Source organism: Musca domestica, unplaced genomic scaffold, assembly GCF_030504385.1.
Source record: "Musca domestica strain aabys unplaced genomic scaffold, Musca_domestica.polishedcontigs.V.1.1 12, whole genome shotgun sequence".
In the NCBI taxonomy this organism is placed as follows: Eukaryota; Metazoa; Arthropoda; class Insecta; order Diptera; family Muscidae; genus Musca; species Musca domestica.
This window is the reverse complement of record NW_026712155.1, coordinates 3,107,420-3,124,703: the sequence shown is the minus strand read 5'-3', so window position 1 is coordinate 3,124,703 and position 17,284 is coordinate 3,107,420. Positions and strand designations below refer to the sequence as shown.

At 36.1% G+C, this 17,284-nt stretch overlaps 1 protein-coding gene across 1 annotated transcript in view; it reads left to right on the top strand.

Moving 5' to 3' along the window:
- Positions 1 to 17,284, top strand: part of LOC101895461 (uncharacterized) — a 122,775-nt gene that overhangs the window by 26,671 nt on the left and 78,820 nt on the right. The window contains exons 3-5 of the mRNA XM_011296967.3: positions 5,392 to 5,826; positions 5,955 to 6,143; positions 6,251 to 6,407. Coding sequence (XP_011295269.2) covers positions 5,392 to 5,826; positions 5,955 to 6,143; positions 6,251 to 6,407 — 781 coding nt within the window. The remainder of the gene's footprint in view (positions 1 to 5,391; positions 5,827 to 5,954; positions 6,144 to 6,250; positions 6,408 to 17,284) is intronic.

The following is a 17,284-nucleotide window of genomic DNA, read 5'->3' as shown; positions in this document are numbered from 1 at the left end:
ATTTTCTTTCTGTTGCGGTGTAAGTTCTTGCACTTTTTGGAATTTCAAATACAAAAGATTTATTCACTTTTGAACGCTGGAGGGCTTTAACGATAGCCACTCGTGGTTTCCAGCCAAATATAAAGAAATCACACTATAACGCTTTAATTCCATCACGATTAACTTTTTCTCTGGAAAATTCTCACCTAAATACTTTTGTACGCTTGTAAACAATATAATGAGCTGTCACTGGAACAATTTTAAAACCTTTCGGACGAGTGGCTTAGAAATGACAGCAGTCTGCAGTAGGTTGCAGTTTTTTTTTTTTTGTGTACGCACAAATGATGCTTATTTGTTTGAAGACCTAATTTTTCTATTTTCGATATGAAAAACACCAGTATCATTCTTCAATTTTCGTTTATGTGTAGTTATTGACGGTACTTCATAGCATTTTGTCGATCCCTTGGCAGAGGACTTACTAGACCAAGAACTTTTTCCTAGTCCAACCATATGCTATACTTTGAGCCGTTTTCATGTGATACCAATTGCAAACAATTTATTCTGTTAGAGGTGCGTTATTTCCATTTTTGAAGTATATAATTAAATTATTTTCTAAAACGTTTTTTCCGATACAACCCAACATATAAAATATAATATAAAATGCATACAAAATGCACAGATTCCTGAATATTTGCTTTAAAGGGCCACATGGTTTATTAAATTGTCCACATTTTTCAGTTCATTTTTTCACCACATCCATTTGTTTTCGCTTTAATATACGAACGGTGTGTGAAAAATTTGAACATTGCTTTTGGGTAACATGAAGCTGCTAAAGATGCTATCAACGTTTTAAGCGTAATTTTGTAGCTTGTTAATTTTTTGGACATGTTTCCTAATTATTTGCGCATAACTGGCGTAAATGGGAATTACGAAAATAACCGTTACTAAAAATGAAATATTAGCTTTTGTATTCCACAACATATGAGGAATATTCAGGATAATTGAAAACTAAAACCACCGTTAACAAACATTTTTGAAAAATTAAATTTGTTTCATTTAAATATTTTACATTGAATTAAATTAACAAATTCTCCTGAATTTTGCTTTTGTTCTTATAGTTTTGAAACTTTTAAATTGCATTCCTTTTTTTTTAATTTTATATAAACTTTTAAATACCTTTGCTTTCACTTTAAGTTGTTACATGCCGGTTCAAACTGTTTGTTAATTTTTGCCAACACAAAGGGCAAACTTGAGAATTCTCTTGAGTTGCTGGTGGTTAAAACTTTAATGTTTAATCTCTAAAATGTTTAGTTCATATGTTCAGGAAGACAGTTCAAATATAATATGCAGAAATGGATATTCGGATATTTTGAAATTTTAAAATTTGTATTCTTTGGAGTCGAGAAGAAGTGAATAAGTCAAAACCCAGAAACATTATACAATATACATTATGGAAGACAAAAATTATTGTTTAAAGGGTTTAAAAAAAGATTAACTTAGTGGTATTGTGTTGCATAAAATAACAGATTTTCGATTTTTTCTCCACAAAAAAAAAAAAAAAAAAAAAAAAAAAAAAAAAAAAATACATTTAATTAATTAATAAAAATGTTTAATCAAATACTTACATTATCCTATATTGGGTCTAGGTTTAAATGTATTGAAATCTTTATTATTATTCATAGAGGGTTGGTCTCTCGCTCTCTCTCTATCTCCTCCACGTTTTGTTTTCCTTCAGTGAGCCCCCTCTGAAAGTAAATAATTATAAATACAAATCGATTTATTCACTTTTATCTTTAGACGGCAAAATATCTGGCATATCCGATCAAACCTCAGTTTGGTCAAACCAAACATACACACAGAATTGTGGCCAACACACACTTACCATTATCTAGATTCTCTGAATCCAAAATTGTGTTCCGGTTTGAGTGTGTGTGTGAGGCTGTATGCGGACTTACATGTTTTGAGAATAGACATTAATATAAAAGTTCCAACAATCATCAAAAGTCAGTAAGTGTTGCAACAGGCATCGGAAAAGCAAAAATACCTCAAAAATATCAGAATTCAAAATCAAAAGTTAGTATTTGGCAAAGTTAGTTATAAACATTGATGTGGCTTGGTAACCTAAAATGCAAACTCATGTTTTCTCGGTTTCATGTGTGTGTGTGTGTGTTTGTAAGTATTAGTGTTATAATAATAAGCAAACTAAACAGAATTCAGAGAAATGTGTGGGTATGAGCTAAGGAAATTGCATAACTTAAATTGTGAACTAACTAAGCAATTAATTTGTTAAATCAAGTGTAGGAATTTATGTTTGGGTAAATCGATTTCGAGTTTAATTAAAGGAGATTGACCAAAATCAAGTGCTGATAATATTAGTATATTAGTATTTTTAACATTAACAATTTTCTACCAGATCGATATATACAAATTCTGTTTATATGGCATAGATTCAGCGATAAGTCTTGATAGGTTTATTTTTGGATGATCACACTTTCACTTGACTGTTGAAAAAAAAATTTATGGAGTGTTATTTAAGGTAATGCTTAAAATTTAAATTTTTTTCTAACGGCAAGATTTGCTTCTGGTGTGTTAACCCAACAAGAGCATGAAGATTTTCGTATACCTTCACCGTACAGTCGATTTAACTAAGTCCGCCCGTCTGTCTTTCCCTATCTCTGTCTGTTGAAATCACGATACAGTCGACATTATTTGACGTAGAGCTTCAAAATTTGGCAGAACAATTTGTATTGTGTCAAGGATGGTTGGTAATGAAAATGAGATATATCGGTAAACCTCTATTACAGCCCCCATATAACGGTACTTCCTGATATTCGTTTTTTTTATGATGAATTTTGAATTATGATGAATTTAAATTTTTACTTGTAGTTCGGTTTGGATTGTAGTTCCTGTGGCGGAATAGTATCTATAGATCCAGGTTTTCGTATGGCTTCCACATAATGGAGGTACCATTATGTTATTTGGTATTTTGATAATTTTTGTCTCATTTTTCCATTTTCTTCTAAAAATGGCTATTGGTAGCTTATCCTGGGTTCTAGCTCATCTAGTAGAACATTGAATATTTATCTCCACGTTTTCTTATAGCTCACATATAACGATGCCGACCGATGTTTAGTATCATATAATCCAAATCACATTTACCTACATGTGCCTCACCCAATTAAAAAAGAAATCTCTCGAATTTGAACAAATAGTAAAAATCTCACTCGAATTCGACCGGAAGTGCTCCTGGGAGTAGATAAAAATCGAGCAAACTCTATTATCGATATCACTCGAATAGGTGAGTGTTTTCCTCCTTTTTGAGTAGGAATAAAATTTTTTCGAAATCGAGCCCATACTACATTTGCCGACCCCTTTTTTATAATTATTATGCCTTTTTGCATTTGTTTGTAACATGGAGAACATGAAGATCTTCATAGAATCACTTTCTGAGTCCATTTAGGCATGTCAGTCCATCTGTCCATGTATTTTTGTGAACAAAATGCAGGTCGCATTTATTATCCGATTGAGATAAAAATGTTCCAAACAATATTTGTTTGGACCAAGGACGAACCCTATTGAAATTTGTGCATCAAATGGTCAATATGGGTCCAAAGGTCCTGAATTTTGGTACATTCGACCGACAAAATCGGTTCAGATATAGCTATAGCTCCCATACATATATTTCATCCGATTTGATGTTAAAGTCCCTCACATTCGTAATATGCATTCTACAACAATGATATTTGGTACCAGATATCTTATAGAGTTCGGAAATACCTTTGCCAAATTTTATCGAAAACGGATATGATTTGGGTATAGCTTGCACATATATCCTTAAACCGATTTTAGGTTTATTTTGCAAATAACGACTAAGATCAGCCCAAATGAAGTGAACTTCGAGACGTACACTTCCATTACAGGTTGGGGCTAGGGCTATATTTTCAGCGATTCTACTACCACTCAAACAAGAGTGACTCGGGAGCACTGCCACACAAAAAAAGGTAAAATAAAAAAACTCACACTTTTCGAGCGAAATAAAACGAGGAAATCTGTACTATGATTACAAAGTTATCGATTTTTTCATAATTGAAGATCTTAAGGGGTTATAAATCTTTGATATGATCAAACTGTGTTGATGAAATGTGTCAGACACCCCTTCTAGTACCTCTTCTAGAAAGAGTCAATATTTTGAAACATGATAAAGACAAAAAAAGAAGACATGAGTCTTGCCGCTTCTCCCCATACATCAATATCAAAATTTGGAAAATTCATGCTTTTTCGAGGCTTATAGGAAATTAATTACAGCAATTCAAATGTCATCATCCAAAAATGAATTGAGTTGGCTTATTCAAACCCCAACGATAATGAGGACGTTTGCAAATTTAATTTTGGCTTTTAGACATGAAAAGGGTATAATTCCCTTCTAATGTGGCGAAGCAAACGCTCGGCCATGTCGGTTTTTTACTAGTGACATTTGAGACTTGCATAACTTGATTATTCTCATTATTTTGAAATAGTGCAACTGAAGTTGATTTAGACTTCGCACAATAATTAAAATACTGAAGATTGGCGCCCAACGGGAAAGGATTTTATATCGTAGGAATGCTTGTGTTATTTTTTTCTTCCACGATAGTGATCTGCACTATGCTACTGAAAAGTAGACCTGCCTAATTTTTTCAATAAACACTTTTTCTAATAACATTTCCAAATAACAAAATCTTCATTTTTGTCATCATCAAACTTCAATGGAATATCAAAAAAATCTCTGGGGGTCAAACCTGATATAGACAGAAATCTAGTCATCATCTCATTACTATTCCTTGTGATGCATTTCATCAACTTTGCCTCCCCACTCGGCACTCTTGTAGCTCATAGGCATCGTGCATATCAATAGGACTTTGATCAATTTCAAGTTTGAATTTGTAATATTTGTACGTCCATCATCATCATCATCGCCATCTTAGTCGGAATCATCAGCATTGGTCAAAGCCAGCAACTTCTTCTTGGGATTCTGTAATCCAGAGCAATGAAACGTGATTTGGATCTTTGATGTGCCATTCGATGTTGTTTTCGACGAACCATCAATGCCAGTTGCCTGTTATGTTTTGGCTGAGCAAAAGTTTCTAATAACATTTGACGCCATGATGTCACTGGCTAACAGGCAAGTGGGTGACTTGGAGTCTGCAAAAGGGGTCATAAAAGCGAGACTCGCAAATAAATGCGAATGAAATACGAACGGATGCATAAGCAAACAAGTGACGGGTAGTGGATGAAGGTCATTGACTGGACTGGTTTTTATTGCAAGCACGAAGGACATTTTTAGTAAATGGTTTCAAATAAAATAATCAAAATATCACAGCTATTGGTAAACTTGTTTTAAATATTTTTATTTATTTTATTTCTTTCTTTTAGGTACCCCTCTTCCCTGGCAAGGCTTAAAAATGGCCCACCACATGCCACCGGTGTGCCCACAAAAATTACCGGATATGTCTCCGCAGGGCACAGCGAAAATGTCCAAAAGTCGTTATCGTCACCTGACACGTTTGTTGCCCTATCTGAAAGCGGAAAGTGAAGACTGTTTGTATTTGAATGTCTATGTGCCAAATACAAATGGCAATGACGATGCCGGTCGGAGCTCAGCCGGCGGTAGCAGTACGACCACCACAACAACCACAGCCTCATTCGATCCAGAGGATTCCTACGAACATCGTCCTTTGTATCCGGTTATTGTGTACATACATGGTGAATCGTTTGAATGGAATAGCGGAAATGCCTACGATGGCTCCGTGCTGGCCAGCTACGGCGAAGTTATCGTGGTTACGGTCAACTATCGCATTGGCATTTTAGGTAAAGTTGCTGGACACATGAACAAGAAAAAGAAATTTCTAACAAAACCATTGTTTTTTCCTTTCCTTTCCGTTTTTGTTTCTTTTCATTCCATTCCACTTTTCGACGCTTTGTGTGCCGGCCAACAGGCTTCATGCGACCGAGTATTAATGAAAATACTGTTGCCAACTTTGGTCTGTTGGATCAAATTGCTGCCCTGCACTGGATAAAGGAGAACATACACTCCTTTGGCGGCGATAAGGACAGTGTCACTTTAATGGGCCATTCGACGGGTGCTGCTTGTGTCAACTATCTGATGATCTCGCCCGTAGCTTCAGGTAGGAAATGTTAACAACTTTACTTGTTCTGCTTTGTGTGCTTACGGGTTTCTTCTTTTTATCTATTTGCATCTATTTCAACCCCAACCCACCACAATCTTGGGCAGGTTTATTTCATCGTGCCATTTTGATGTCGGGCTCGGCCATGTCTGATTGGTCAGCGACTAATCATTCGTTGCAGCTCACCATGCAAATCGCCCATGGCCTTAATTGTCCCCTTAATGACGACAATGAAGAGATGTTATCGTGTTTGCGACAAAAGCGGTAAGTTAATGACTTGATTGAATCACGCCAAAAGGGGTCGTCTATGCTTGTTCTTGTTCTTTTGTGTTGGCCGTCTTTGGCAGCATTATCCCTCTGTTTATTCATTCAAGGTAGCTTGCACTTTGGTTAATTATTCTAAAAAAAAAATACAAGGCAAACGAAACTTTGTTGCCTCAACTATCATCAATTACCTTTATGTTAAGTTTTGATTTAATTGGTTAAAAGTTTCTCCGAACACAATCGGATGAAAGATGTTGAAAATAGGAGAGGAGTATTGCAGAAAATGGGCGATAAAATATGGCCTGTCTTAAGATCCCTTAGAAAAGAAAAAACGAGATCAAATTGGTAAGATAGGTTATTTCTTAAAAAAGAAACTTCTGGTCATAAACTTCGATTGCAGTAATTTCAAAAAAAGAATCGACGGGAAGTTAAATTTTCAGAACTAAAATATTTTCCAATGCACAGCCAAAAGTGAAATTTTGAGCAACCAAAAATATTCTTTCAAAATCCTAGTTTCCTTTATTTCCAAAAGCTTATCCTTTGAAGTACTATCCAGATTTTTCATTTTTAGGGTACCTTATTCCAAATTTGGTATGTTTTTCATACACTAATAGTCCATTTTTATTCATAAAATATTGCATATTCATGGTGAGAAAAACACACGAACTTAAGGCCAGTAAGTCTATAGGGACGAGCGGGCCGTCATGGAATCTATACAGACGGGGTGGAGGCCAAGGAGTCCATTTAGACGAGGAGGAGTCCATTTAGACGGGAGTCAATAGAGACGTGCTGGAGGCCACAGAGCCTATATAATTGATCTAAAGTCCAGGGAGTCCATATAGACAAGATGGAGGCCAGGAAGTCCGTATAGACGAGCTAGAAGGCAAGGAGTCAATAGAGTCGAACTGAAGGCCAGGAAGTCCATAGAGACGGCCTGAAGGCCAAGTAGTTCTAAAAGCTTAAGGTAGGGAGTTCATAAAGTCGAGCTGGAGGCCAAGAAGTTTATAGAGTCTGGCTGGAGGCCAGAGAGTCAATAGAGAGAGAGAAAGAGAGGGGGCTGGAGGCCAGGGGCTCTTATAGACTAGCTTAAGGCCAAGGAGCCCATAGAGACGTGTTGGAGGTCAGGGACTCTTGTAGACCAGCTGGAGGCCAAGTAGTTCATATAGTTCATAGACGAGCTGTAGACTAGGGAGTGCGCATAGACGAGCTGGAGACCAGGGAGTTCGTATAGAAGAGCTGGAGGTCAGGGAGTCAATTGAATCGAGCTGTATATCAGGAAGGCCATATAGACGAGCTGGAGACCAAATAGTTTATACAGGGTCGTGCTGAAGGCCAAACAACCCAATAGAGTCGAGTTGATGGCCAGGGAATCCATAGAGGCCTGGAGGATTCCCCCTATTGGCCCGGGGGAATTCCCCCTATGAGCCCCGAGGGATCCCCACTATGGACTCGCAGGGGATTCCCCTTATAGATCCCCGGGGGAATCCCCCTATGGATCCCCGGGGGAATCCCCCTATGGATCCCCGGGGGATTCCCCTTTTGATCACCGGGGAAATCCCCATATGAATCCGCTGGGGAAACCCCCTTATGGACCCCGGGGGTTCCCATTTTGGATCCCCGGGGGAAACTCCCTATGGATCCCCAGGGGATTCCTCTTTTGGTTCCTGGGGTATCCCCCTATGGATCCCCGGGGGATTCCCCCTATGGACCCCCGATGGTTTTCTCCTATGGCGCCCCCTATTCCCCCTATATCCCTACTGGCCCGAGGGATTCCTCCTATGACCCCAGGGTGCGAATTTTCGACACGTCATATCATATTTCATTTCCCAAAGTCAGATTATCGAAATCTTCTATTACTAGCTAACCCCACTGTGCATCTACTTTGTAATCATGACTCTTCAATCATCAACGTTAGTGTTGTATTTGATTATAATCCCTCAACTCTGTTTGCACAATAGTTGTGGTCAATTTCAGATACATACACACACACACACAAATACACCACAAATTTATGTAATTACTTTGTCGAATACCCTTGTTGCTCGGCCTACATCTACTTACATGGACTTTGAACATTTACAACTAACCGATGGAAGTCTCCTGGACAACGCCACAGACAACAACAACAACAATAAACTATCTGGCAGCCAGTAATGGTTTCCATGTGGATTGCAAGTTAATTGACCGGCCATCATCAGCCGTTCGGCCACCAATCATCAATCGTTCGGATAGGCGTCGGTTGTAACGTTTTAATTTTGCAAAACTGATTTTTAAATGAAAGTAGAAAACATTTAATTAATTATTAATGAGGTCAAATCCCGGTTATGATGGCGATGATGCCGCTGCTGCTGCTGGGATGACATTGAGTTGAGGTGTTGTTCAAGGGGTTGATGGCGGTGGTGGTGGTCAAGGTTTTCATATTTCATTTTACTAATTTGTATTATGAATATGACAGACAGAATTACTGCAAGTCATGTTTGAACATGAAATACGAATACGAAATTAATCAATACCAATTGTGCGAACTGTTTTATTTCGATTGTACAGCTAAGTTGAAAGGATTAATTTGTATAAAAAAGGATAAATGTAAATAATAAGGGAATTAATTCGCAAGGTTCAAGGTGGTGTATTTTTACACAAAAGCGACGGTTTTGTAAACCGAATTAAAAGCATAAAGGGAAAGTATGAAAACATTTTTGTTTTGATGATTATTTCAATGTCCCTGATCAAGGATATTCGGAAAATGATTATTTACAGTTAAATTAAAAGGAAGATTATTAAAAATGAAATAAGTCTCATACAGCATTTAAAAAATTTTAAATGGCTAGATAATAACAAAAAATATGGAAAACCCTTTTCCCCCAAAAAAGTAGTTTTGAAGGCAATTGTATTTTTTAGCGAGGTTGATTTCAATTATATCGTGAGATAAAAAACTGCATCAAAGTCAAAAGCCATAATTTTTCAATTTTTTTGAATTTTATTGAATGGAAGCAAAATATGTCGGAAAATAACATCAAATTTTAGAATAGGTTTAGATTTGCTCGAATTAGTCACATTTGGCACGAATTATGGCCTTCAAACGGCCAATGAAACCGTCACACGCTGCCGAATGTTGCTCTGCGGTATTTTGGCCCATTCCCGGCGAAGTGCTTGCATGAGGTGATCGACACTTTTGTATTTTTTAGTGCAAACCGTCCTTTCCAAAATACTCCAGACACAATATTCCACGGGATTGGTATCCGGAGATTTTGGTGGCCATTGTGCGCTGAAAATGAAGCAAGAAACCTCATTTTATAACCATTCTTGGGTGTCGCGGGCTGAGTGCGATGATGCCTTGTTGCAATGTCTAAGGTCTGTGGCCAAAATGTTGCGTGTCCAAGGCTTTAATACACCCTCCAGAATATTTTTGCGATAATATTCGGCATTTATTCTGAGGCCACGGTCGATTAATACGAACGGAGAGCGATTATCGGCTGTTATGGCGGCCCACACCATCACCATGGCCGGCGCTTGAGTTCTGGTGGCCAACCGAGGGTGCACATTTTCAGCTGACCTCTTTGGCAAGTAAACACAACCGTTTTGTTTGTTAACAAACTGTTGGAAAACAAATGTTTTTCATCGGAGAAAACCAAATTCGGCAGTTCACCACTTTCGGCCAAGCGAAGCAACTCTTTAGCTCTTTTGAGTCTATTTTCTTTCTGTTGCGGTATAAGTTCTTGCACTTTTTGGAATTTCAAAGGTTTTTCCCCAAGCTCATTTTTCAATATTTGCCGAATGGAATGTTGCGATATGTTCAGCCCACTAGCCATTTTTCGGCCACTGCGACGCGGGTATCGATCAAGTCGCTTTTTCGAACCATTTCTGCGGATGTTGCTTTTTCTTCTGTCCACTTCCTTGACGTTGAGCTACGCTACCAGTATCACGGTAACGAGCAATGGTACGAGACATAAAAAAATTGTTTATTTAAATGCTTTATTAACATTTAAATGCTGGAGTGCTCTAACTATATCCCCTTGTAGTTTTCCTGGCAAATATAAAGAAATCACACTATCACGCTTGAATTCCATCACGAATAATGTTTTTTCTGGAAAAATCTTACCAAAATGCTTTTGTACGTTTTTAAACAATATAATGAGCTGTCACTGGAATCATTTTAACAGTTGTCGGACGAGTGGCTTAGAAATGACAGCAGTCTGAACATGGTAGCCGTTTTTATACCCTACACCACATAGTGGTAAGGGTATTATGTCTTTGTGCATTTGTTTGTAACATGGAGAAGGAAACGAGATAGACCCATAGTTACTTTTGAGAACCTTCATAGAATCACTTTCTGAGTCGATTTATGCATGTCAGTCCGTCTGTCCGTCCGTCCGTCCGTCCGTCCGTCTGTCCATGCATTCTTGTGAACAAAATGCAGGTCGCATTTATTATCCGATTGAGATGAAATTTTCCAAACAATATTTTTTTGGCCCAAGGACAAAGCCTATTGAAATTGGTGAGAATCGGATCAAATTTAGATATAGCTCCCATATATATCTTCATCCGATTTCGGGTTAAATGTGCACCAAATGTCCACTATCAGTCCAAATTACCTGAATTTTGGCACACCCAACCGAGTTCGGCCTAGAAGCAAGTATATCAAATTTGGAGAAAATCGGTTCAGATATAGCTATAGCTCCCATATATATCTTTCATCCGATTTGGTGTTTAAGCCTCTCACATTCGTAATATGCACTCCACAAGAATGATATTTGGTACCAGATATAAGATACAGCCCAGAAATAGCTGTTTGTAATTTTATCGAAATCGGTTCAGATTTGGATATAGCTCCCATATATATCTTCATCCGATTTCGGGTTAATTGTGCACCAAATGGCCGATATAAGTCCAAATGGACTGAATTTTAGTACATCGGACCAAATTCAGCCTAGAAGCAAGTATATCAAATTTGGTGAAAATCGGTTCAGATATAGATATAGCAACCATATATATGTTTCATCCGATTTAGAGTTTTAGTGCCATACATTCGTAATATTCACTCCACAACCATGATATTTGGTACCAGGTATTAGATGGAGCACAGGAATAGCTGTTTTAAATTTTATCGAAATCGGTTCAGATTTGGATATAGCTCTCATATATATATTTTCATCCGATTTCGGGTTAAATGTGCACTAAATGGTCAATATCAGCCCAAATCACCAGTCTAGAAGCTAATACGTAAAATTTGGAGAAACCCGGTTCAGAGATAGCTATAGTTCGTAAAATGCACGATAGAATTAGATAGATTTTGATTTTGTACCAAATATCTCATAGAGCTCTGAAATGCCCTGTATAAACCTTTTTACGAGAGCTCTACTAAATATGCATAGTGGTGTAGGGTATCATATAGTCGGCCCCGCCCGACTTTTGAGCTTTCCTTACTGGTTTTATCTCACTATGTATAGCCTCAATTTGGTCACAAATAAAATCTGTCATTCGCTACACCAAGCCAAACTTGCTTAACTACTCTTAAAAAATATTTTCTGCATTTTCAAAATTTTTCTTTAAAACAATTTAATTTGTCCTTTAAATAAATTAAATTTGCATAATAATAAAAATCAATATGTACTCATTTTTGTTTTAAATGCCTGTAAAGCCCAGCGCCATGCTGGCGGGTATATATTACACAATTAATTTATTATCAATTACTATGGGGAAAATATGACATGTCTGCGAAAAATATATTTACGTAGCTGTAACAATGTTAACTTGTTACGGCAATATTCAATGGACTATAATTAAATTACTTTTTCGAAAAAAGTTAAGTTCTTACCATACACTAAGGGCAATGCAGAGGCCACAAATTTGACCACAACAGAATATTTTGTGTGGTCTATATTCTATGGATTGTTGGTGTTTTTTTTTATATGTTATTAAAAAACGCTTCAACACCACAATATAGAAAATTAAACCAGTGTTAATATAGATTCTGGCAAACAATGTCTTTACAAATTTGACTTTTTTATTGAAATTGAAAACAAAAAATGCAAAAATCTGGGTCAATTTAAATTCCATAAAATTTAATGTCTATTTGTTGTAGCTACGATTTAAAGATTGTTTTGCATCATGTTACATATCTCAATTTGCGAAGAAAATATATCCTAGAGTAAATTGAGATTTTAAGCAAAACTAAAATGCAATTCAATCAATACGATATGACTACAATAATTGCTAAATCAATACTTGTGGTAATTTTCGAGTACTATGTCTTTAGATATAAAATTTTAATTTACAAATCTATAGTTTTTGGATTATTGTGGCAATTAAGAGAATCTATTTGACTGCTCTGTACGTAAGCATATATGTAAGTTAGGTATGTTAGTACGAAAAAAGAGAAAAACAAATTATTCTTTATTCATTACATAAAAACAATTTTTGTTGTAGTTTGTTTCCATTTTCCAATCTATTACTCTCAACAATAGCAATGTTTGAAACTGCATTTCCATAGTTTGAAAAACAATTGGAATTCTTAAGAATTTAATAATCCTTCTGTAGAGTTTTATTTTCTCCTTCTAAGAGTGAAATCCCGATCAACTTCTTTTAGAGTAGCAAAAGGATATTCAATATAAAATCGTAAAAAATAAAATATTGAATTGAAATTCTAGTACATTGTTGTATGACTACGAACATGTATTAGTATCAATGCATACATATGTTTATTTCATACTCGATGACTACATGTGTGTCACAGGATATAATAAATATGTATGTTTGGCACTACAAAGCAAGAATATTTCGTCTTAATTTGTCATAATATTTGGCTGAGAAAAATAGGAAAGTCGTTTTGTCAACAGTTACTTTAGTACAGGTTTAGTCTTAGTTAGCTTTATTGGGATAAACAACTAAAATCGGTAACTTTCTCACATTTTATGAGAATACTTATAATTCAAAATTTTTGACATTTCTATGGCATGTCCGAAAAGAGCTGATCTGTTGATATTGGCTATTTTCACAAAAAGCAGCACTACCAACGCTTTACATAGAATACTACTATTATAATTTTTTTTATTTTTAAAATATTGGATTCAATGGTGGAGAAGAGAGAATAAGTGGACCGATATAAAAGGTTTTCGAATGCGATCAAAATTTGACAAAAATAAAACGATATAGAAAATGTTGAAATTAATCGGATGCTACCTTCTGTGCACCAGCCAGACAGTCTTCAAAAGTGGATTTTTTTTTTTAAGTTTTCTTGGGTCAAAAGTCACAATTTCGATGACTCATTTTGTATAGTATCTAATGAATATGCCTTCTGTAAGGCGGAACTGAACAAACGGGAAATTCTTTTTATTTTTAAGAGAGTTACGATTATTAAAAAATTTGGACGATGCCAAGTTGTATTCGTTTTATATGGAACCTATCTACAACATTCACAATATACGAGGAGCTACCAGACGGCAACATATTTTATTTGAGCTATGATTATTCAAAATATTGATCTTTGGGAGATCCCTTAGCAGAACATCTAGACGAAGTGGACTTCAAGTGATGAAGCACATTTTGACCGTATCAAATAGCTATCAGTTCAGGTTTTGTAGTCAGTACAGGTTAGGCGGATATAAAAAAAAAATCCCATAAAAAATAAAACATATTTGATCTGGTACCTATGCTCTCTGGGCCCAAGTCAATTTTCTTTCAATTGGCCCGACCATGCCAAAAATAATACCTCAGAAATGCTCGATAGATTTCTAGTAAAAAACGAGTTAAAAAGCAGTAAGTTCGGCTAGGCCTAACTTTGAATACCCGAATTCGGAAATTAAAAAAAAATAAAATCCGTTAAAAATTCTGTTGAAATCTTAAAAATATCGAATATAGCCGTTATATTGGGGTCTACACGACGTGGACATACATAGGCATTGTTTATTATAACCCATTAGGATATTATAAACGGGAGGAACGGAGGTACCGTTATATCGGAGCTATACGAAGACCTGGACCTGCATAGACGACTTTCTGTCGCAGGCTGTAGCATCCATTACAAAGTTCAAATACGACATCTCAAACAATTTCGGTGAGTATTGTACCTAAAATCGTCAAAATACCGAATATAGGGAGGTACTGTATATGGGACCTATACGAAGACGTGAGCCTGCACAGACAACTTTCTGTCCAAGGCTATAGTATCCATTTCGAACTTCAAACACCAAATTTGAAACAATTCCGGTGAATAATGTCGCTAAAATAATCAAAATACCAAATATCGGGAGGTACCATTATATTGGGGCTATATGAAAACGTGGACCTACACGACCTATTTACGAACATACAGCAGACAGACGGAGAAGTAGGAAATACTCCTGGAGAGTAATACAAACAAATTAAATATACTCACTCGAATAAGAGCAAGTAGCCTTTGCTCGCCTTCTAGTAAAAGTTAAATCCGCTCGAACCAACCTACGGCTGCAATGAAACAAAATCAATCAATTTGAAGAGCATATGATAGTGTTATAGCATTTTTGTTATATCATTTTTATTATAGAAAAACCGTCCCCTTGCTTCTGCTGTTTCCTGTTTCCTTGGCTTTGGAAGGAGATCGCTTTATTTCATACCGATTTTGAAGCAATCTCCATCCCCAGCCCACAGCAACACTTTCAAATCAACAACCAAATATTTTATTTCTCTTAATTGCACCCTTTCTCCATTTTAAGCATCTTGACTCCCACTCTAATTTTTCAAACAGGAGTAACTTCAAGCAACCCCACATAAAACACAAGAGTAAGGATAAACTTCGTGTACTCCTGCTCGCGAATAAAGACCTGCATATCTAGGCTCTGCCTACAACTGAAAATAAATTGAGTTAATAGAAACATCGGAAACTGACTCCATAAAAAGTCATCAATTCATTTGGCAGGAAATGGTTTACAGTTCAGCTTCCCTTAAATAGCCAATTCAATAGGGCTGTGAATCGGTATCAAAATTATCATTAACAGCAACATACAATTGTTTTAAAATCCCCCACAAAGAAGTGTAGAGTTTTCTACAGTCGTCTTCGCCCGACTTTTGCCTTTCTTCATTGGTTTTGAAAAATATGTACATCCTGCCTTTTTGTTTATTAAACCAATCACTGCACATATACACACATACGCACCCGCTTGCACATGTATGAAAATGTTATTGTTTGCCGCATACCGAATATGATAAAAGTTAAATTGAAATGCTATAAATTACAAAGTATCTAAGTGTGGTAATGGAATTTCTTCCATATGTAAATGTATTTTTACAGATTTGATGTATTTGTTTTCAAATAAAGTGTTGCCGTATCAATTATTAATTTATCATTAAAAAATAACCTATATGAAAATAGTATATATTTATTTAAATTATGGTCCTCCAGAAATGTCAGAAAAAAAATAAATTCGCCAAAATCGTAATTTTATTCCGAAAAAGTTTACTCAAATGGATGAGTTGTAAATAAACAAACATAGCAAATTTAATAATACAAGTTTGGACAATATTTATTTTTATACCCTACAACACTATGTGTTGGGGGTATTATAAGTTTGATTGGGCCAAAAATTATGTAACACCACGAAATATTGGTTTCCCACATAGGAAAGTATATATGGATCATCCTAGCTCGCCGAGCTGAGTCGATCTAGCTATGTATGTCCGTCCGTCCGTCTGTCCGTCTGTCCATGTTAATTTGTAATCACTCTACAGGTCGCAATTATGGCCCGATCTTCACGAAATTTGGAATGGAGGTCGGGGTTGGGCCAGAATAGAACCCTATTTCTTTTTGAGATGATCGCCAAATGTTTAGGGTTTGGAATGGACCAAATACTGAAAAAATGTCGGATTTTGCAGTAGCTATACAGGTCGCAATTATAGACCAATCGACGCGGAATTTCGCATATAGCTAGAGTTTAGGACGGGGAAGAAGCCTACCAATTTGGGTGGTCATCAGATAATATTTAGCGGGTAAAATAGACCATATATTTTGTGTTGAAAAAATTCAAAATTTTTCATGAAACCGCGAATATTTTAAATCCCGGCGAAATCACAAAGCCATGACAAGGTTACTTCTTACCTTTACATTGGTGTTAACACCCAACAAATCGGATATATAGCGAAATATGTGCGATATATATGTCTATCAAAGAAAATATGCTTGAAAGATATCTTATATGTCGAGAACGGCTGAACTGATTTCGACAGTTCTCATTAATTCAGAATGGCCTCTTGGCAGGAAAGAAAAAACATCTAAAAAATGGCATAAAAATATCTCTCTAAAGATGAAAATATTGATTTTGTAAAATTTTCTCATATTTTTTCAATTTTTTCATATTTTTGGCATATTTTCATTTTGAATTAAACATTTGGTAATATTTCTACAGCTAACAAAACTAAGTAGTTAGGATATCAGGATATCATATACAGATCGCATTTATGGCCCGATCCTTACGAAATTTTGCATGGGGATAAGATGAGGGTCAGACTAGATGCCTACTCTTTATTACAGTGTTGTAGGGTATTCAACGGTCGGCCCCGCTCGACTGTAGCCTTTGCTTACTTGTTTATTATTATTTTTTTTTAATAAATGGCAACACTGTGTTTGAATTTCCTATATACATATGCATGTGTTTATGCTATCGATATTGCAGAAAAAAAAGTTGAATTCTTAAGAATTTACATTGTGGACTGGAAATACTCATTGCCATGACCGAGAGTAGTAGTTTCATTCTAAATGGGTTTGAGGTATGAATCGAAAATGCAAATTTCATAAAAAAGAAAAACCCTATTGGTTATCGAGAGAATACAAAGAGCATATACATGCATGTATGTATGTATGTACGTATGTATGTGTGATGCTATGCCAACATGTTTGAAAGCATTCT